At 41.8% G+C, this 21,054-nt stretch overlaps 1 protein-coding gene across 2 annotated transcripts; it reads left to right on the top strand.

Annotated features, from left to right (window-relative positions):
* The first annotated feature begins 10,132 nt into the window (after positions 1-10,132).
* LOC108701709 (carbonic anhydrase 4) lies at positions 10,133-19,115 on the top strand. Of its 2 annotated transcripts, XM_018236690.2 has the most exons (9): positions 10,133-10,199; positions 11,516-11,577; positions 12,747-12,773; positions 13,720-13,884; positions 13,968-14,113; positions 15,546-15,635; positions 16,586-16,655; positions 17,541-17,704; positions 18,170-19,115. In XM_018236690.2, exons 2-9 carry the CDS (start codon positions 11,529-11,531, stop codon positions 18,467-18,469), a joined length of 1,011 nt encoding a protein of 336 aa, XP_018092179.1. In that variant the 5' UTR covers positions 10,133-10,199; positions 11,516-11,528; the 3' UTR covers positions 18,470-19,115. The 2 variants fall into 2 exon arrangements, with proteins under 2 accessions (XP_018092179.1, XP_041432996.1); XM_041577062.1 differs by lacking the exon at positions 10,133-10,199 and having other exon boundaries at positions 11,497-11,577.
* Positions 19,116-21,054: the final 1,939 nt, after the last annotated feature.

Genomic DNA, 21,054 nt, shown 5'->3' on the forward strand with positions numbered 1-21,054 from the left:
TGCAGTAGGCCGGATCCTCTTTACATAATGTGGGTTTAATACCCAATCTTAACCCTCTTGGTATTCTCTTCACTTTCAAATATTCAATTAGGGTATCCGAGTGTAACTGCAAACTGGTTTCCTTTTTAGACAAGAATTCTAATCTTTGCGTTAAAGCATTTTTATCCGTCTCAAAGTTAACCAAATTAGAGGAAAATCTAGAGATTAAACTAGTAAAACATTTTCTATTATACCACCTGAGTCAAATGATCTTTTTTGAGTGTGCAGACCTGATTTTTAAACATTAAATAAACCCAATAGGCTGGTTTTACTTCTAATAAGGATTAATTATATCTTAGTTGGGATCAAGTACAAGCTACTGTTTTATTATTACAGGGAAAAGGGAAATCATTTTTATAAATCTCAATTGTTTGATAAAAATGGAGTCTGTGGGAATAGAATTTGTCGGTTTCTGGATCATGGGTTTCCGGATAACAGATCCCAAACCTGCATCATGAATCCCAATTGAAAGCAAAACAATCCTGTTGTGTTTAATTAAAGTTTAAATTATTTCTTAGAAGACTTAAAGTATGGAGATTTACAGGAACATCCTTTATCCGGAAAATGACAGGTCTGGAGCATTCTGAATAACAGGTACCCTAATTGTATAATCTACACCTAGGGGCAGATTTAAAAAGGTTGTAGTTGTGTTTTCCACGAAAATTTTAGTTTTCGAGTTTATTTTCTTTGGTCAAAAATTCACATTTTAAATTTTTTTTAAATTTTTCGAGTTTTTTTAAAATGTAACATTTATTATACCCTGACCCTGGAAATAGCTCAAATCTGAAAATACTCCAGCTAAAACCTGCCGAGGTCATGTAGGAGTCAATGGCAAAGGTCCCATGAACCTTTTGAAGATGTTAATAGCCTTCGTGATGCTCGAGTTTTTTTCAGAGGGTTTTGTCCAAAAACTCGATCAAGTCAAGCGATTCCAGTTTTCTTTCTGCCGAAAACTCAATCAACCCCAAACTCGTTGATTCGAGTTTTTCCCATTCGCGTTTCGTTTTTAAAATAGAAACCATTCGAGTTCATTCGAGGTATATAAAACTCTAAAATTTGACCTTTGATAAATCTGCCCCTTAGTATAGATTACGATGTTAAACTTGATGGACAAAACTATGGAAGGGGGTATTTGCTTGAAGCCCAGTTTTGGGTGAGATTTCAGTTGATTGATTGCTGTTGTATATATTCCTAGAAGCTCTTAGAATTAGAATGAGTGTTTTGCGGTGAATGCCTCAACATTGGCCTAGATGTGCCTGGCACTACAGCAGGATTATTGATTAGACATTTATCTGTCACCTTGTGGGTGAAGGTGGTTATACACTGGCTGATAAAAACTGTCAACTTATCCATTCAAGTGTCAGCAGCTGTGTGTGGTGCAGGTTTGATTTACCAATTAGATCAAGGACCTCACCTGCACATTGATGCAGTCCTCAATCCAACTGCCGCAATTAGGATTTTGATCCTTGACCATTGGCCTGCGGGACAGACATTTGGATCAGCTGGTGACCTCGCCAAGCGAGCAGATCTAATCATGTATGGCCAGCCTAAGAGGGGTCCTGTAATGATGTGCTGGTTGGGATTTCCCCGACCCACACCCACCCGCCACTTGACCTCCCACCAGCCCGACTTCTGGGTTCCTTTTATAGACCCACGCCAACCCGTCCCACCGATGACGTCACAAAAGGGCCGGGTCCCGCAGGAACAGGTCAGCCCGCACATCACTAGGGTCCTGACCAAATGTTGGATCATAAAAAGAAGTGAACCCCTGAAAGCCTAAAATCATCTGCCTTAGAGGCAATAGGATCATTTTAATAACTGTCAGTTTTGGAATGTCGCAGTGTGTACAGAATGGTAGTTCCTAAAGTGACTTAAAGGAGAAGGAAAGCTCCAAGACAGTTTATTGGCAACAGATTAGCCACAAAAGTGCAATCTAGGATGCTATATTTATTCTGCAGAATGCTTTTTGTTTTGTTTGTTTAGGATAGCAGCTACCATATAAGCTTGGTGTGACATCACTTCCTGCCTGAGTCTCTACCTGCTCACTTACAGCTCTGAGCTCAAATTACAGCAGGGATGGGAGGAGGGAGGGGGAAGAGCAAACTGAGTATGCTCAAGCCCTAGCTCTGGAGGTTTATGCTGAAAACAGGAAGTCTGATACAGAAGCCCATGAGTACACAATAAAATGAAGAAATGATGTGTTTCTTTTGACAGAGGACTCAGAGCAGCATTACTTTGAGGGTTTACTGGTGTATTTATATAGACCTTTCTGATAAAGCTTACTTAATTTTAGCCTTTCCTTCTCCTTTAAAGAAGATTACATTTTTATATAGGCACCCAAGGACTGCCCATTTAAAGCTGCCACCCTAGGCACAGGCCCTTGGATGCATAAATATAAATACGGCACTTCCTTTAAGGATTAGAGGTGACTGGTTCCTAATTTTGCCTGACCTGTGACCTGTGACCGTTTCTAGAGCCCCCCTTTAGTGCTGCAAGGGCAGTGTGCAAAGTGCAATTTCGGACCAAGTTGCTGTTGTTTTTTACCCACAATGCAGCATTTTTCCCATAATAATGGCCACTAGGGGGAGATGCACCAAAATAATTGCAATTATGCATGTGCTTGAACATGAATCACACAATTTTTGTGTTAAGTTTTTTGAGTGTTAAGCCACTTCCGGTATTAAAATGACATCTGCCCGTAACTATTTAGTAGCAAATACCCATTGGCACTGGCCACAGTGGGAACCCTCTAGGTATGAAATAGTCAAGTGTCCAGCACCTTAGTGATAAGAAATACCTTTTATAGGGGTGCAGGCAATATACCTTCACATTCTTTCCATCCTGAATCCGTAGAGATTGCAGCACTCCCAATAGATGATATTAAAATTTCCTTTATTTCACATATGGCACAGCAACGTTTTGGACCTCACAGGTCCTTTATCATAGGACAAAGTATCTAGGTATGGCCACCCTTGAGGTGGTGTTAGCTCCAGGGTTCACCAGTATCAGTATCAATTTAACTGGTTTCAGGAGGACCTGGAATGTCCTTTCAAATGGACAAATGGGGACACAGGTGTGTTGCCGTTTCTGTACCTGGAGATAATGATCCAACCCTGGTATTTTAAAGAACTTAATTTGCATTGCTTTGATGTGTTGCTCTTTGACACCTTAAACATACCAGAGGCATGTCACTGTCTCCCTAATCGATAAGGGCAATTCAAATGATCCCAGTATAAAACAGAATAGGCCACTTGCACTCTGGTGATGAGGAATGAGATTGTGGGTTTGTAGAGAGGCAGCTAATTATATCAGTTGCACGAGGAGCTGAATAGAATTTGTGTTGTGTTGGAATTATTAGATACAAAAAGGAGGGTTGTGGGTGCACTCCTAAAGCCATATAAAAACATATTTAAATACAATAGTCTAAAAAAATAAAAACAGGGATTTTTGTTTCAAAGTTGTGATCATAAAATTGATAAGCCGCCATACTACGTCAAGGTAAACTCCATACGGCGGTCCCTAACTTATTTACCTGTGATCGAAATATAAAAGCTTGGTTTCAATCTGTGGACTAGATCCTCCCCCGCCACTTGCATATGCAGTTTTTGAAGGGGTAGACTGCCCAAACCAATGCCCATTTTTTCAAATAAAAAGGCTAAAGCCTCCCCAGCCACTAGCATTCAGATATAATGAGTCTCACAGGCGTTGGTTTCAAATACCTTGACGTGGTATGGCAGCTTATCAATTATATGATCATAACTTTGTAACAAAAAAATATGTTTTTTTATGGCCTTAGGAGTGCACCCACAACCCTCCTTTTTTGTACTTGCAATTATTAGATGCAATATGAAAAGCGGTGCGTAATGCAGCATGTAGGGAACAGTTATAACAACGTGGGGTTATTTCATCATAATCAAGCCAAGGCTTCAGGAACGTTTTAACTCCACAAAGGTCATGTCATACACCGATAGGAATCTTCTGAGATGTGAATATTGGAGTGTAATCCTTCTGATGTGTGATGAGGCCTAGATTGAGCCAATGGCATCCTTAAAATTGGTTTATCTCTGTACACTATACCTCCTCCCTGATCTTTCCATGATTTTGGTGCCTCTTCACCTCTTCCCCATTAGTTCCCTGACCTTTATTCCTTGCCTGACCTTTTCTTCCTCCTCCCCACTGCTTCATCAGTTTCCATGCCCTATCTACATACTTATTGGCTTCCTGCTCCTTCTTTAATCTTTATTTCATATTTCCTTTCTGTGTCCTCCCCATTGCCTCCCTCAGCTCTGTGTCCACTCCAAATTATTCTGCTTCTCCTTCAATCTACATTTCCTCTTCCTTTCCTCTCTATTCTTTTCCTGACCTTCAAGCCATGTCCTCAGTGTCCCCACTACTTCCCTGATCTCCATGTCCTATCTACATACTTGCTGCTCCTTTTTTAATCTTCATTTCCTTTCTGCTTCCTCCCCATTGCCTCTCTCAGCTCTGTATCCACTCCAGATTCTTCTGCTTCTCCTTCAGTCTACATTCCCTCTTCCTTTCCTCCCTATTCTTTTCCTGACCTTCAAGCCATGTCCTCCTCCTCCCACTACTTCCCTGATCTCCATGTCCTCTCTAAATACTTCCTGCTCCTTCTTTATTCTTCATTTCCAAAGAGCTGTCTCCCTTACACATTTATTCTGTGTCTCCTTCAATCTACATTTCCTCTCCCTTTCCTTCCTATTCCATCCCTGATCTTCATGCCATTTTCATCTCATCCTCCCTGCTTCTCTGATCCTCCTGCCCTATCTACATACTTCCTGCTCATTCTTCAGTCTTCATTTCCTCTAAGCTTTCTCCCAATTCATTTATTTTGCCCTGTGTCTCCACATTGTTCCTGCTCCTTCTTTATTATTATTATAATTATTAACATGTATTTATATAGTGCCAACATATTGCGTAGCACTGTAAAGTAAATGTGATTATACAACTAAATCACATGAATTATATACATAGAACATATGGAGTTACATACATCACAATCAATACTGGTACAAAAGGTGAGGAAGGACCTATGCAAAAGAGCATACACTCTAAAGGGAAGGGAATAATAACACAAGGTGTGGGAGTGGGCAAGATCGAATTAAGTGGGTGAGAAATGGGGTACTGTATGTGGTGTTGCGTTTGGTAGTTAAGCAGAGTGAGGGTAGGCTTCTCGAAAGAAGTGCGTTTTCAGAGATTTCTTGAAGCAGAAAGGTTGGGAGAAAGTCGGACAGACCGTGGGAGAGAGTTCCAGAGGAGGGGTGCAGCCCTTGCAAAGTCTTGAATGCGAGCATGTGAGGAGGTAATGAGAGAAGAGTTGAGTAGAAGGTCAGTAGAGGAGCGTAGTAAGTGGTTGGATGAGTATATAGAGATGGGTTCAGAGATGTGGGGCAGAGTTATGAAGTTCTTTGAATGTCAGGATCATTAATTTGAATTTGATTCTGAAAGGTAACAGAAGCCAGTGCAGGGATTGACAGAATGGCGAGGCAGAGGAGGAGCGGTTGCTGAGGTGTATGAGCCTCGCAGCAGTGTTCATTATGGACTGGAGAGGTGACAGTCTCTGGAGGGGAAGGCCAATTAAAAGAGAGTTACAGTAGTCTAGACGTGATATGATGAGAGAGTGAATAAGAATTTTGGCAGCATTTTGGGTGATAAATGATCGTATTTTGGATATGTTCCTTAGGTGGAAGTGACATGATTTAATAAGTGACTGGATATGAGGAGTGAATGACAGGGCAGAATCTAGGATGACCCCAAGGCACTGGGCCTGGGGAGAGGGGGTGATAGTGGAATTGTTAGCTCTGATGGATACTTCCGGGATGTTACTGGTGTTAGTTGGAGGAAAGAGAACCATTTCAGTTTTAGAGAGGTTTGATTTAAGGTAGTGTTGCGACATCCAGGTAGAGATACCGGACAGGCAGGAGGAGACGTGAGTTAGGAGTTCTGGGTTGAGATCAGGAGATGAGAGATAGATCTGAGTATCGTCAGCATAGAGGTGGTAGTGGAAACTGTACGAGTTGATTTATTTGCTGAGGGAGGAAGTATAGAGAGAGAATAGTAATGGTCCCAGGACAGAGCCTTGAGGAACCCCAACAGAAAGAGGTAGGGGAGAAGATGCTACTCCGTTGTAGGAGACACTGAAGGAACGATTGGTGATGTAAGAAGAGAACCAGGACAGGGCTGTGTCACGAAGCCCAAGTGAATGGAGGGACTGGAGGAGGAGAGGGTGATCTACAGTGTCAAATGCAGCTGAGAGATCAAGCAGTATTAATAGTGAGATATGATTGTTGGCTTTAACGGTTAAAAGGTCATTAGTTGGTCGAGTCAGGGCAGTTTCAGTGGAGTGTTGTGGCTTAAAACCAGATTGTAGGGGGTCCAGCAGGTTATTGTCAGAGAGGAATGAGGTTAGTCAGTTGTAGACTAGGCGCTCAAGTAGTTTAGAGATGAAAGGTAGCAGAGAGATAGGTCGGAGGTTGTCAAGATTGGAGGGATCAAGAGAGGGTTTTTATTAAATAGGTGAGTTAAGGCTTTGATTAGACAAGGATTGGTATTGCGGAGAAGTTTTGAGGGAATTGGATCAAGCGGGCAGGTGGTAAGGTGAGAAAAGGCCAAAAGATTTGAGAAAAAAAAACTTTTAGGCTTTACATTTATTTCCCCATTCCTTCCCTGATCTCTGTGCCCTTATTTCCATCTTTCCATATGTTTGTGCCCACTCAGCACCTGATGAAGGACATGTCTGTCCAAAACATGTTGTGTTTGAATAAAGTACACTGAATCTAATTTGGCTCTCCAGAGTGAACTTTGCTTTTACCTTGTGCCCACTCCACCTTTCCTCCACTCCTTCCATGATCTGGACTGTAACTTCTCTTTCTCTACCCCACTCTTTGATCCAAAATCTCTACTCTTGCTGCCTCCTCCCTTATCCATCCCCAGCCATTTTTCCCTCCCCACTTCCACTTTGTCTACTCCCCTAAATGCACTAAAACCCAACCCAAAGATAGTATAGGGACTAAATACTTCCCTGGATACTCTCAGAAATACGACTAAACTGCTGATACAAAAATGTCCTATATCTGTATCCTTCCTATATTTATATCCTTCATATGATCCATAGGAGACTCCGAGGAAATATTTGGCCTCAAAAGGAAACTTGAATTAGTAAAAAATGACAACTTCCTGCATAACAGTAGTGTGCAGCAGTAGTAACAGTATTACATATCTGCTTTATTTTCTGCACAGTTTTGGAGAAGTAAAAGTAATAAAGTCCATTGTTCAGTATGATAAAGTCATGTACCTAGGCTGAAAAATTATAGATTAAATCAAATGTAAGTAAATCAGAGATGGGACAGAATTGAGAGATAATTCAATGTTAAGCTCGGCTACAGCAGCATTTAGCTCTCTAACCTACACATAATTCCACATACAATCTGCAGAAATCTTTCTTTAAAATACTATTTTGACACATTTCTTTAAAGAAATAGAGATAGGTGAAAAAACTGGAAAAGGTGCAGAGCGCAGCAACCAAATTAATTAAGGGAACAGATGCATTTAACAAGGTAACATTTGCCAAATGTGTTTTACTCATAAAAAAAAATATTACCTTAGTGGGATCAAGCTATAGATAGATACATACACAAATCTGATATTTAAATCAGTCTTATGAACCTCCCCTCTTAGGTTGGAGAAGACAACAAGAGGACAATGACATTATCCTATCCAACGAGACTAGAGAAAAGGAGCTTTCTCAATTGGAAAAGGAAGTGATTTAAAAAGGAGAGTCAGTTTATAGAATGATGCTGCAACGCCAGTCCTATCCCTGTCTCTTCCTTTAGCTATTGTAGTCAAAGTATTGGGCACCAGGGGAAGCCCAGAATTTTAACATATGGCCCTAATCATGGGATGAACTCATCCTTTGTGAACTGGTTTCTGTATGTAAGATGCACATACTAATGTGTTTACACATCTACCAGGTAGTGCCTCTCAATGGATACTGGGTATACACACATCAGTATCTGCCTCTCAATGGATACTGGGTACACACACATCAGTATCTGCCTCTCAATGGATACTGGGTATACACACATCAGTCAGTGTCTCTCAATGGAAACTGGGTATACACACATCAGTCAGTGCCTCTCAATGGATACTGGGTATACACACATCAGTATCTGCCTCTCAATGGATACTGGGTACACACACATCAGTCAGTGCCTCTCAATGGATACTGGGTATACACACATCAGTATCTGCCTCTCAATGGATACTGGGTATACACACATCAGTCAGTGTCTCTCAATGGAAACTGGGTATACACACATCAGTCAGTGTCTCTCAATGGAAACTGGGTATACACACATCAGTCAGTGCCTCTCAATGGATACTGGGTATACACACATCAGTCAGTGTCTCTCAATGGATACTGGGTATACACACATCAGTGAGAATTCGCCAGCGTGACGTCATTTCGGGACTTCGCCAATTTACTCATGGTAGCTGGCGTAAATTCGCTGGCGTAATTTCACCAAGGAGATAGACTCTGGCGCAACTTCGCACTCTAACGCCAGGTGAATTTACGGTCTGGCGAAAGAGCGTTACTGCGCAAATTCACTAAGTTTTACTGACCGTTACCTCTATCGCCAGACTTGCCTTCACCACCTCAGACCAGGCGAAGTGCAATAGAGTAGATAGGAGTTCCTCAAAAAAAGTTACAAATTTTTCTAAGTCCCAAAAAACGCTGGCTTTTTTCCTATTTAAAGGGTGATAGACTGAAAAAGATCGTAAATTTTATTTTTTATTTTGGGTACCCTCCTTCCCCCCTACATTTCCTAACATATGGCACCTAATCTATACTGTGGGCACATGTGTAGGGCAATATAACAACTTTATATAATTTTATTAAGGTTCCCTGGCCTTGTGTAGTGTAATGTATTTGCTGCAACATATACGTCCATTGTACTTTAACTGCACACTGTATGCTAATTAGCCAACGCTAACGTAACTTCGAACTGCCGAGCGTAATTTCGCCAGCGTTTGGTACCCTGTGCGCATCTTCGGATCTTCGTGAATTAGCGTTGTCCAGTCGAAATTACACCTGGCAAAGTGTTGCGATGTGCGCGAAGCCATCGCTGGCAAATTTTCGCCAATTAGTGAATTTGCCCCATGGATACTGGGTATACACACATCAGTATATGTCTCTCAATGGATACTGGGTATACACACATCAGTATATGTCTCTCAATGGATACTGGGTATACACACATCAGTATATGTCTCTCAATGGATACTGGGTATACACACATCAGTATATGTCTCTCAATGGATACTGGGTATACACACATCAGTATATGTCTCTCAATGAATACTGGGTATACACACATCAGTATATGTCTCTCAATGGATACTGGGTATACACACATCAGTATATGTCTCTCAATGAATACTGGGTATACACACATCAGTATATGTCTCTCAATGGATACTGGGTATACATATCAGCAAGTGTTGCCCTCACCACCTTGCACCCTAAACGTTTAGGATAATAAAATACATAAACCCCAATGTGAACTCACGGCTCCCTATTTTTCCTATTAGGAATCCTTGGAAAGAGTCACCCCAATGTTTTTCCCCTGGGTGCCAGTGTATACAATATAAACTGTGCGTGTGACAGCTCCCACTTCCTACTAAACGCCCCTGATCTTGGGGAGGGTGTAAGTCACCTCTAACCTGGGAAATTCCAGGAGCAACCTTTGTTGACATGACTATATCTAGTTATCTCATTTTAATATCTATAGGGGCATTTGTATTTTACATGGCTAAAGGCATTTATTTCTGGCACAACAGTCCTTGCCCCAGGCTGCTGTACACACCAAGAGAAGCAGGGCAGCCCGAGCAGGTGGAACATATAAATATGACAGGAGCAAGAAAGTCACTACAGGTCCGACCTGAAGAGTCACAGATAGACTGATATAACACACACACACATATATACATATATATATATATATATATATATATATATATATATATATATATATATATATATATATATATATATATATATATATATATATATATAATTATATAGAGAGGAGACACAAGCCACAGCTTCAGCACTGACTGGGATATAGCAGCACTCAAAGGTACACTTCTACTTCTTATATATGTGTCTTATTGTATAGATAGTGTGTGTGTGATGGTAGATATATATGCAAACTACACACTAGTGTATGTATATATACTATAGTTACATAGTTATATAGTTAGATAGTTAAATTAACTATGTAACTATATAACTATGTAACTACAGTATATATACATACACTAGTGTGTAGTTTTCACTGCACTTGTATACACTAATTGCCTGGGTGCCAGAATCAGAATTGTGTGTCCGCACTCAAACTTACTTCATTGCTGGATCAAACATAAACGAATACTAGTGGAAAGATCCACATACCTTGACCTGTCTGTCTATTACTCTATCTATGTATCTATCTGTCTGCCTGTCTGTCTGTCTGTCTCTCTCTCTCTCTCTCTCTCTATCTTTCTATCTATCATCTATCTATCTATTTATTAACATGTATTTATATAGCGCCAACATATTGCGTAGCACTATCTATCTATATCAATATCTCTCTCTCTCTCTCTCTCTCTCTCTCTCATTTATCTATCATCTATCTATCTATCATCTATCTATCTATCATCTATCTATCTATCTCTGTATCTATAATCATCTATCATCTTTCTATTATCTATCATCTATTTCTCTATTTATCCATCAATTATCTATCTATCTATCTATCTATCTATCTATTTAATTTAATGTTGTCTATTAATCTATCTATCCATCTTTTATCTATCTACGTGCCTTTCTGTTTATATATGGTGTGCTTTGGGCATTATCTCTGAATTTCTCCGGAATTTAAGACATACCAGTGGTTCCAAGAAGTGTGATTGTGAGGCTGATGTGTATACAGTGGAAAGCAGTTAATGTGTAGAGCGAGGGTGCATAAGACAATCACTTGTATCTAGCACATACTTATAAAGCAGCAACATATTCCACAGCGCTGTACAATAGATGGGTGCTTGTACTGGGTGGGTGCAGGCCAATGAACTACCTGAAGGCGCAGGTCACGGAGCAGATATATTTGGCCGGGTTTCTCCCCTCTTGTGACATCACTGTCACCCGCAACTCCCTGTCTGTCTCTGTCATTATCACAGGGGAGTGGAGAGAGTTGGTAATATGTCACCAAGGCATGACATTGGGTTGGGTCATCCCTTCACATCACTGGTGCAAAGCATGAAGGGACCATTCTCCAGCTAATTCTCTCAAATGGACTATTTCACTGAAACTGTGTGTGGGTGGTATTTATTCTGTCTTTCACAGCCCAGTGACAGCGCTAAATAAATACATGATTAATCGTATATACACTCAGCGATGTCTGTATTTGGCTTGTAGGTCATTTCTAGCCATGTGGAGAATTGCTGCTGTTCTGTTCTTTGTGGATCCTATCGCTGCAGGTACTTATCATACCATCCAATATAGTCACATATCTGCCATTCTTCTTCTAAATGCCACCTTAAATTGTTGTATCTACTAGTAGCCTCCTCTCAGTATAAATGACATGCCCCTCCCCCTTCTCTACTATATGCCCCTCCCCTTCTCTACTATATTCCCCTCCCCTTCTCTACTATATGCTCCTCCCCTTCTCTACTATATGCCCTGTCCCCATCCGCTACCTATTGCTAGATTATTACAAGCGCCTCTTCCTGTAACTGCCCGGTACCTATCCCTGCCCATAATGATCCCATAACTTTGCATCCTCTTAATTAATATTAATTACCCTCCCCATAGAACTATCTTTTAGCTTTCTCTTTTCTGTTATTGGTCCCATCTCCTATAACTGCCCCTTAGGCTAAATGGTCAATTCACATGTATGGCCAGCTTAACTGCACTATGCAGGTACAGGACCTATTATCCAGAATGGTTGGGACCTGGAGTTTTCCAGATGAGGGGTCTTTCGATAATTTGAATCTCTATACCTTAAGTCTACTAAAAAAATACTTTAAACATGAATGAAACCCAATAGGATTGCTTTGTCTCCAATTAGGATTCATTATATTTTAGTTGGGATCAAGTATAAGGTACCTCTTTATTATTACCTATGTAATAACCTCTTTATTACCTATGTCATAATAACCTCTTTATTATTTTCTATGTGACATTGCCTTCCCATAATTCGGATCTTTCTGGATAATGGGTTTCCGGTTTAACAGATCCCATACCTGTACCTATTAGTGATGCCTGGCCCTAACCCACTAATTCAACCCAAGAATGACCCATGCTACCTGGCAATTTATATACCTGTCCCATCTCTGACATCACAGGAGGGGGCAGGGAAAGCATTTATAAGTAAGCACCCCAACATCACTAGTGGGCCTGGGACAGTGCAGAGACTAGACTGGTAACAAATATAACCTGCCACTCACCCCCAACCCACCTTCTGGGGCAATTGGTTGACCCAAGCCCACAGTATCCAAAGGTTTTGGGCCAACCTGCACATCACTAGTATCTGTCCCTACATTCCCTCCCCTTATTCTTGTACTTTATCCCTGTTTTATTAAATGTCCTCCTCTTAAATTTTGCTGAGACCCAAATATTATAACTTCTCTTTCTCTCTGTTTTGCAGAATGGTGTTACACAGAGGAATCATGCGGTAAGGGGCACCCTTTTCTTTTCTGTATCTTCAGTGGGTGACACAGCAACAGACCCAAGTCTCTTTATTCTACCACTATATGTGCCCAGTCCATTGCTTTTCATTTGAATCCCTTTATTTTCATGAATGAGCAAAGGCACCACTAACTTTGTTTAGGCCACATATAAAAGATGCCGTATGTTGTGATAATATCCAGGGTTCCTGAAGGTGTCTCCATTTACAATAGAGAAACAAATCATATGCCAAGTCAAATTAATAAAATTGATATTTGGTAATATTAATCTCCTAAGGCATTCTGGGTAGACTGTTTTTTGATAGGTTTAACACCCTCCCAACATCCGTAGGTAGTTGAAGTGCGAAACGACATCAATCAGTACTAGTGAGAGGTCAAAGGGTGGTGTTTGGTTAGATAATGATTACTTTGGGCTTGACCTTTAGGCTGTAGCTGGTTAGAAGGGAATAAGGTAGCCATGTCCTTACAGCAATTATCTCTATATGCATCGAATGATCCCCCAAAGTCAGTGGTCGTCACACTTTTTTCAGTTCAAGCCCTGCTTGAAGCTCCAGCCTTTGGCCATTGTCCTCCTTGAAGGTCCCACCTTTAGTCAGAACTCCTGCCTTAGCTCATACAGTAACTACAGATATTGCAAAAAAAAGTGCTGTATCATTCTTTCATTATAGTTTATATTCACCTCAAATGTCACCCTAACTGACCTTTAGGCTGGGTTTTCGAGTGTATGTAGGAGAGCAGATAGCCATTCTCCCTAATTATCACCCTAACTGGCCTTCAGGTGATCCTACCAAGTCTCCAGGTCTCCCCACCAGGGTCAGTCAAACAGTTTGGCATCCACTGCTCTAAGCCATGCACCTTTTGAGTTAGCACACCCATCAATCTGAATGGCACCCAGTTGGGCGTGATATAATGAGCCTTGTTCCTCTCTTTTAGACCCTAGTACTTGGAGCTCTCTGGGATCATGTGGAGGATTAAATCAATCTCCTATAGACATTGCAAATGGATCTGCACAGTTCAACGCCAACCTGGGAAACTTTACCTTCACCAACTACAGTAATAACAGCAAACTGCTGCTATTCGATAACTCAGGCCACTCAGGTACAGATTGCACTGCTGCCACTCACTACCGCGCATGTAATAACCTCAGTCGTTCCCACTCATAGTTACTCTCTCATTTGCAGCGGAGGTTCAGCTGGATAGTGGGGTGACCATATCAGGGGGAGGTCTACCATCCAACTACTCTGCAATCGCTTTCCACTTCCACTGGGGGAATGGGACTCTACCTGGTTCGGAACATCGCCTGGGGGGAAAGCAGTTCCCTATGGAGGTGAGTGTTAATGCTCTGGGGTTTACTACTGAGTAAGTCACAAAGACTTTATTAAGCAGTCATTCCTCAATTCTATGTTGACCCCTGCTGCAATGCTGATACAGCTGGCAATGAGTACTTGAGGCAGGTGTAAAGCTGCATAGGTCTACACTTAGACTTAGAATATCTAGGCTGTAGCTAAGGTTGCTGCTACAGAGACAAAATAGCCTTGTACTTGTAACTTGGCATATGGCTGTCAGTGTCGGACTGGCCCACCGGTATACCAGGAAAACTCCCGGTGGGCCCAGGTGTCTGTGCTGCTAAACATTTGGCCTATTTCATGATCATTCCTTGTTTCTTTGAGAACAAAGAGGCTAAATAGATGGAATAATAGATTATAGTATGTAAAGAATAGAGACTAGGAAAATATAGGTTGAGTGAGGAAGAATAATAGTACTGAGAGTGGGTCCCTGGTCTATGGTTCTTTGGTGGGCCCCTGGTGCCCCAGTCCGACACTGATGGCAGTCCTCACCCCCCCCCCAATAACGTTGTAAAATTCACACCCTAGGGCAATGCACATGGAGATAAGGTAGGGCACAAAGGGGGACTTATTGCAAGGGCAGTCAGGATTTGGAAATGTCTTGTAAGAGAGCTGCTAATGAGTGACTCTCTGGCCAGGTTTCAAAATTGGCCTAATGTCTTTCTAGGAAGAAAAAACAAATGTAATTATGATTTGTTAACAAATCGAGAGCGTGATTACACCGGGAAGGAATGTGTTCCCTGAATTGGCTGCTTGCCGAATTACGAGATGATTAATTGCCTTCCTCTAGATATACTATAATTCAGGGGTCCCCAACCTTTTTTACCCATGAGCCACACACAAGTAAAAAATAATGTTGGAGAGCAACACAAGCATGCAAAAAGTTCTTGGGGCTTCCAAATAAGGGCTGTGATTGGTTATTGGTAGCCCCTATTCAAACTTCCAGCCAACAGGAGGCTCTGTTTGGCAGTATACATGGTTTTTATGCAACTAACGCTTGCCTTTAAGTCAGGAATTCAAAAAGAAGCACCTGCTTGGAGGCCACTGGGAGCAACATCCAAGGGGTCAAGGAGCAACAAGATGCTCACGAGCTACTGGTTGGGGATCACTGCTATAATTATTAACATGTACAGTATGTATAGAGCGCCAACATATTGCAAAGCGCTGTTGTGCAAGGGAGATGATCTTTCCAACCCAATTTATGATATATTGTGTGGTTTTGGTTCTGTGCATAGGGTATAGAGAATTCAGCACTTCTCTGAGTAAATCAGTCCTTAGTCTTCATATATATGTTTTTTTAAATAAGTGTGCAACAATAGCAAAGTTACAGGCGTGAGGGCTACAAATTAAGCCATGAAAACATACTGTATACACATTATCATCCAACAAGTGTCTCTCTCATTGTCTCTGCAGATGCACATTGTTCATACAAAGAATGGAATGAATTTGACTGCTGCCAAAAAAGACCCTACTGGAATTGCAGTGCTGGGATTCTTCTTTGATGTAAGTACTAAGTACCTACAGTAGTACCAGAGAAACCTGTGCCTAAAATATACTTCCCCACCCTTCACCAGAATCTTACTGTATAACAGCTGTGCCCTTCCCTAGAGTCTGACTGCATAACTGCTGTCCCCTTCCCTATAGTCTGACTGTATAGCAGCTGTCTCCAGAGTCTGACTGTATAACAGTTACACCCTTCCCCAGAGTCTGACTGTATAACAGCTGTCCCCTTAACCAGAGTCTGACTGTATAACAGCTACAACTTTCCCCACAGTCTGACTGTATAACAGCTGTCCCCTTAACCAGAGTCTGACTGCATAACAGCTACAACTTTCCCCACAGTCTGACTGTATAACAATCTCACCCTTCCCCAGAGTCTGACTGTATAACAGCTGCCTCCTTCCCCAGAGTCAGACTGTATATCAAAAGTATCCTCAAAGTCTGGCTGTGTAGCAGCTTCATCCTTCCCTAGAGTCTGACTGTATAACAGCCACACCATTCCCCACAGTCTGCATGTCAGCCACATCCTTCCCTAGAGTCTGACTGTATAACAGCCACACCATTCCCCACAGTCTGCATGTCAGCCACATCCTTCCCTAGAGTCTGACTGTATAACAGCTGCACCCTCCCCCAGAGTCTGACTGTATAAGAGCTGCCCCCTTCCCCAGAGTCTGACTGTATAACAGCCGCATCCTTGCCACACAGTTGGACTGTATAACAGCTGCCCCTCCCCAGAGTCTGACTGTGTAACAGTCGCACCCTTCCCCAGAGTTTAACAGCAACTTCTTTCCCCAGAAACTCTGTAACAGCTGTGGTCTGAATATGCAACAGCAAAACCCTTCCTTGAAATGAGATTGTATAATACAAGAACCCTTTCCCAGAGCCCACCTGTGTAACAGAACCACACTTCCCCACATAATGACTATGGTCACATTTGTTGTTTGTATTTATAGGTTGGGACATCAGCCAGCACTTCATCAATGACCGCATTGGCCAACCTGTTAGCAAATGTCTCAGTTGTAGGTAAGCACAACATTGTTGCCTTTTTTTTTTTTTTTTTTTTGCATTCAACAGCATTGTAGCAAAGCAGAGGCAGATAAGAGTATGGAAAAGGTTACATCTCCCTGCATATGATTATTTGTGAAGCACTTTCAGGGTTAAGTCACAGCATTCTAGGGCAAGCAAGAATCCTGTCTAAAGCTTATTTATGGCAATAGGTTAGTGTTTATGACACTGCTATAGTCCTTTGTAGCATTAATAGACCACATGTGCTTCCCTAACCAGTAGGGCCCCAGGGTGTAACACAGTTATGAAGGTCTTAGGATGGTGGTTATAAAGCTTTTTTAGTTCAAGCCCCACTTGAAGGTCAAAACTGCTACCCTTGAACGTTCAACCTTGGGTCAGGGCCCCCATGAAGACCAAATATTGAAAAATATTAGTATATTAGTCATTCAGCCATGGTTCCAAGAATGTCTTGGCCAATAAATACATATTCACCCCAAATCTCACCCTGATCTACAAACTGGGCTTTCAGGTGTGTCTCAAAGAGCAATTCACTAATCTTCCCAATTGTCACCCTAACTGGCTTTCAGGCTGAGCTTCCCAACCATTGCTCTAAGCTCCCTCAGGGGTGCAAGCCCCACAGTTTGGGAACCAGTGTCTTGGAGGAACATCTTACTAGGGTGCACCCTGTACCATTCATACCCTGTGAGCAACCCGTAATTACTTGAACATCCGCATAAAATGCTTCATCTCTGGAAAATAATCTTAAATTACCTGACTGTGGTACATCATGGAATTCACAGTCACAAAGCACAAAAAAAGTCTTCTGGTGAGAGTATGATTGGTTTGGAGGAGGCCACAGAGATTTCTAAACCTCTTACTCATTTGTTCCTCCTGTTCTTTCAGGATCAAATATAACTCTGAATGCCTCCTTTTCTATTGATTCCGTCCTGGGAGAAGTTGATAAGACCTCTTATTATCGATACTCGGGTTCTCTAACTACCCCAACATGTGATGAGGCCGTAGTGTGGACAATATTCAAAAATCCAATTTTAATCCCAGACAGCGTGGTGAGTATGAATGAATACATGAATGTCTCTGCCCTATGATTCTCCTTCCTGACAAACTCTTTCACTGGGAACATATCTTGGTTAGTTATGCCAGAACATACATAGTACCTGTTCCCCCCATGTTCTATGTAGGTGTTACATAACTAGCCCTGCCTTAACTGACATTGTCTCAGGATAGTTGACAAAAGCCTTCCTTAAGACCTCATACTATTTTACAATTACATAAAACTAGCAGGGGGTATTACGTGATGCCTCTGAGGGTAGGGGCAGCCAAAAGTGGCTAGAAATAGCCTTCTACAAGCAAAGCTGATCCAGAACAGCACCCCATGATTTCAAATAGCCTGGGCAGAGAGTTAATATAGCACTAATTGTATAGATATTCTCCTACCCTAAACACAATTGACTTTGAAAACGTTAGGGAACAGTGGGCCTTTAATACGATCTCTCGTTCTATCCCTCACCTAGATACGGACCTTCTCATCAAGTCTTATTCATAACACCACTGGAAGTCCTCAGTACATGGTAAATAATTTCCGCCCTCCTCAGTTGCTCAATTCTCGGCAGGTGCAGTCTTCTTTTTATGTAAGTTCTCCTTCTAGCATGGTATCTTCATCACTTTCTAGCAAACCATCTTCATCAAGTTCTGGCATATCATTTGCATCAACGGGAAGCCCATCCAGTGCAAACGTCCATTTTGGCTCGGGGCATTTGCTGTTCTTCTTAAGTGCCGTTGTACTGATGTTCCAAGGAGTAATCGAAGAATGAATTTTGCATTATAACTGTACCCTTTCCACATACTAAATATCTTTTGGACTTGACTATGTTTCGATGACACAGAGCTGTACTGAGGCCGGGTTAAGTTGGAGGCCACATTAGGTGGAGGACCAAGAACTTAACAAGATACATTAAGAATAAAAAAGTGATAAAGGCTTACTGGAACTTCAAGTCACCACAGGACTTTAGGACATTGGTTGTAAGAGGACATGACGGCCTGCCCATGGAAATGAAGCCTATATAGAACAGGATTCTTCTAATCTATGGGTTAGGACCACAAAAAGGTCTCCATGCTGTTTAGGGTGGGTCCTCGTGATCTCCTTTGATACTCTGATGAATAGTCATTAAAATGAGGTCCATAACTGGTTCTACACCAAGCTCTGGGCCACAAAGCAGATTTAGGAAAATTAATTTGGGACCCCTGGGAAAAGGTTTATGCTAAAGATCTACTGTAGCTTAGGGTCTACAACACCAAATACAAATAAATCTACAGGAGCCCCTCAGATCTTGTCAGATCCTGATGTGCAGGAGATGGAAAGGTGGTGGGTAAAAATTAAAGCTCAAAATGAACAAAAAAAATGCGACTGTATCGTGGTCACGTTACTGCAATAGCCGTTCCTTTATAAAGAAATGCAAAATGATCTGTATATTATATTTATATTGCTGTAAATAGATGTTTTCAATGATTTCTATTTTCCATGCTCAATTAAATGGGTGAATAAATTTCATGTTAAGATTTATATCGCTTGAGCAGCTTCTTTTCAATTGACTTCCAAAAAAGGGTCTATAACCCATATAGATGAGGAACGTAGTACTGTGTCGCCATATGCATTCTCCTGCCTCAGGCACAAGGACAAGCAAAGGTATAATCACTAGGGGCACCAATTTGTTCAACAGTCAAAACTCCTCGACTTCATTAAACATTACACATTGTTTTTAGTATGAAAGTTTATCCCATTAATGAGATCTGTTTGCACGCCGGGGAGGGCTGATGGATACGCAACCTGATGAAATCTCTGCACATCATATTCCCCCTGGGTTAAACGAGAGCCAAGCTCATTAAGGGGAACAATTCTACCAGGAGTTGACATGCTGCTTAATGCGGTTAATTATGATCATGAAGGAGATCCTTCAAGTTGGGATTACGCAGCAGTAACTTTATAATTAGCAGCGAAGGAGTAGACTTTGTTAATTATAATTCATTATAAGGAATGTCATCTATGATTCTACATGGAGATGTAGAAGAAAAGGAGATCTAACAAGAGATTATAATCTAATTATACAGCGCTGTCAATTTTATAGGCAGACAGTAGTCCTGGGGTTACTTCCCCTTTGTTATGTTGAGCCCATCTCCCTGCAGCCTACCAGCAGGTGTTGCCTCACTAATTATAGTTCCCCATATGAGTTTCAGGGCCCTCCCCCGGTGGGTCAGATATTTGCCCACTGGTCAGCTAGGCCATATGGCTGGTGGGGTCTGCTAATGAGTAGCTAATGACATCAGAAGGTAGCGCTGCAAACTCAACTACCAATGACTGCATCATAATGTCAGCCTGCACCAATATATTAATGTCAGATAGGATCATCCAGCCTGCCTGATAAATATTTGCCTGATTCCCTGAAAGATTCCAGTTGGTTTGCACCCATACTCAGGCTGTTATTAGGTGCCACTTGGCTGAGCTGGCAGTTAATATCCTCACATGTATGGCCCTTTAGGATAGGGCCACAAGGTAGAGTCCTGCAGTGGGTCAGTTACCAGCAAAAACCTTCTGTACCCTGCAGGTTTCAGTTAGAAGTTTCGGGAGCGGGTATAGACGCGGGTCTCGAAGGTTCTCTGGGTTTGCAGGTCGGGTCGCGGGTCTTTTCAATAACGAGTTTTACTCCTTTTTTTCTGATCAAGCCTACTTCTAATGATGCCACTTCCCGTTTACAATGACAGCACTTCCTGTTTCTTGATGGTCAGCGGGTCGCGGATAAGGTACTTGAGGGTCAGGTAGCGGGTAAGCATGCGGGTTTCGGATTCGGTTTGACAAATCGGTTCCGCGCAGGACTCTACCAAAAAGGGGCTGATAACTGCTAGCCACTGGCTGATTTCTGCCCTATTGCGGGCAGTAGCCTCCTCTCTCTTCCGCACTGAATTGGTTTGGCACGAACAGACTCGGTGGGTTTCTGCGAAGAACCGCGAGTCTCTGTCTTTTGAGACGAAGTCCGATGAAGTCTATTTTCGAAGAGCAGATTCAACGCGAACTAGAGAGAGCTACTGCCCGCGGTAGAGCAGAAGTCAACCAGCAGATGTCGGCCCCCTTGTGGCCCTAACGTAAAGGGCCATACATTGGAGGATACCAACTGCCAGTTCAGCCAAGTGGCAATGACAATACATTTGTAGCCTTACAGAGCATTTGCTTTTTAGATGGGGTCAGCGACACCCATTTGAAAACTGCAGAGAGTCTGGAAAAAAAGGCAAATAAAACTATAAAAAATAAATACTGAAAACCAATTGAAAAGTCACTTAGAATTGGCCATACTAAAAGTTACCTTAAAGGTGAACCACCCCATTAAACACTGCAATGTTTAACCCT

Source organism: Xenopus laevis, chromosome 9_10L (assembly GCF_017654675.1).
Source record: "Xenopus laevis strain J_2021 chromosome 9_10L, Xenopus_laevis_v10.1, whole genome shotgun sequence".
NCBI lineage: Eukaryota > Metazoa > Chordata > Amphibia > Anura > Pipidae > Xenopus > Xenopus laevis.

Bases quoted from the DNA above. Each gene is read 5' to 3' on its own strand.
- LOC108701709 (XM_018236690.2), top strand. From the start codon at position 11,529: ATGTGGAGAATTGCTGCTGTTCTGTTCTTTGTGGATCCTATCGCTGCA. The intron at 11,578-12,746 runs GTACTTATCATA...TCTGTTTTGCAG, and splicing joins TGTGGATCCTATCGCTGCAG to AATGGTGTTACACAGAGGAA. The intron at 16,656-17,540 runs GTAAGCACAACA...CTGTTCTTTCAG, and splicing joins AGCAAATGTCTCAGTTGTAG to GATCAAATATAACTCTGAAT.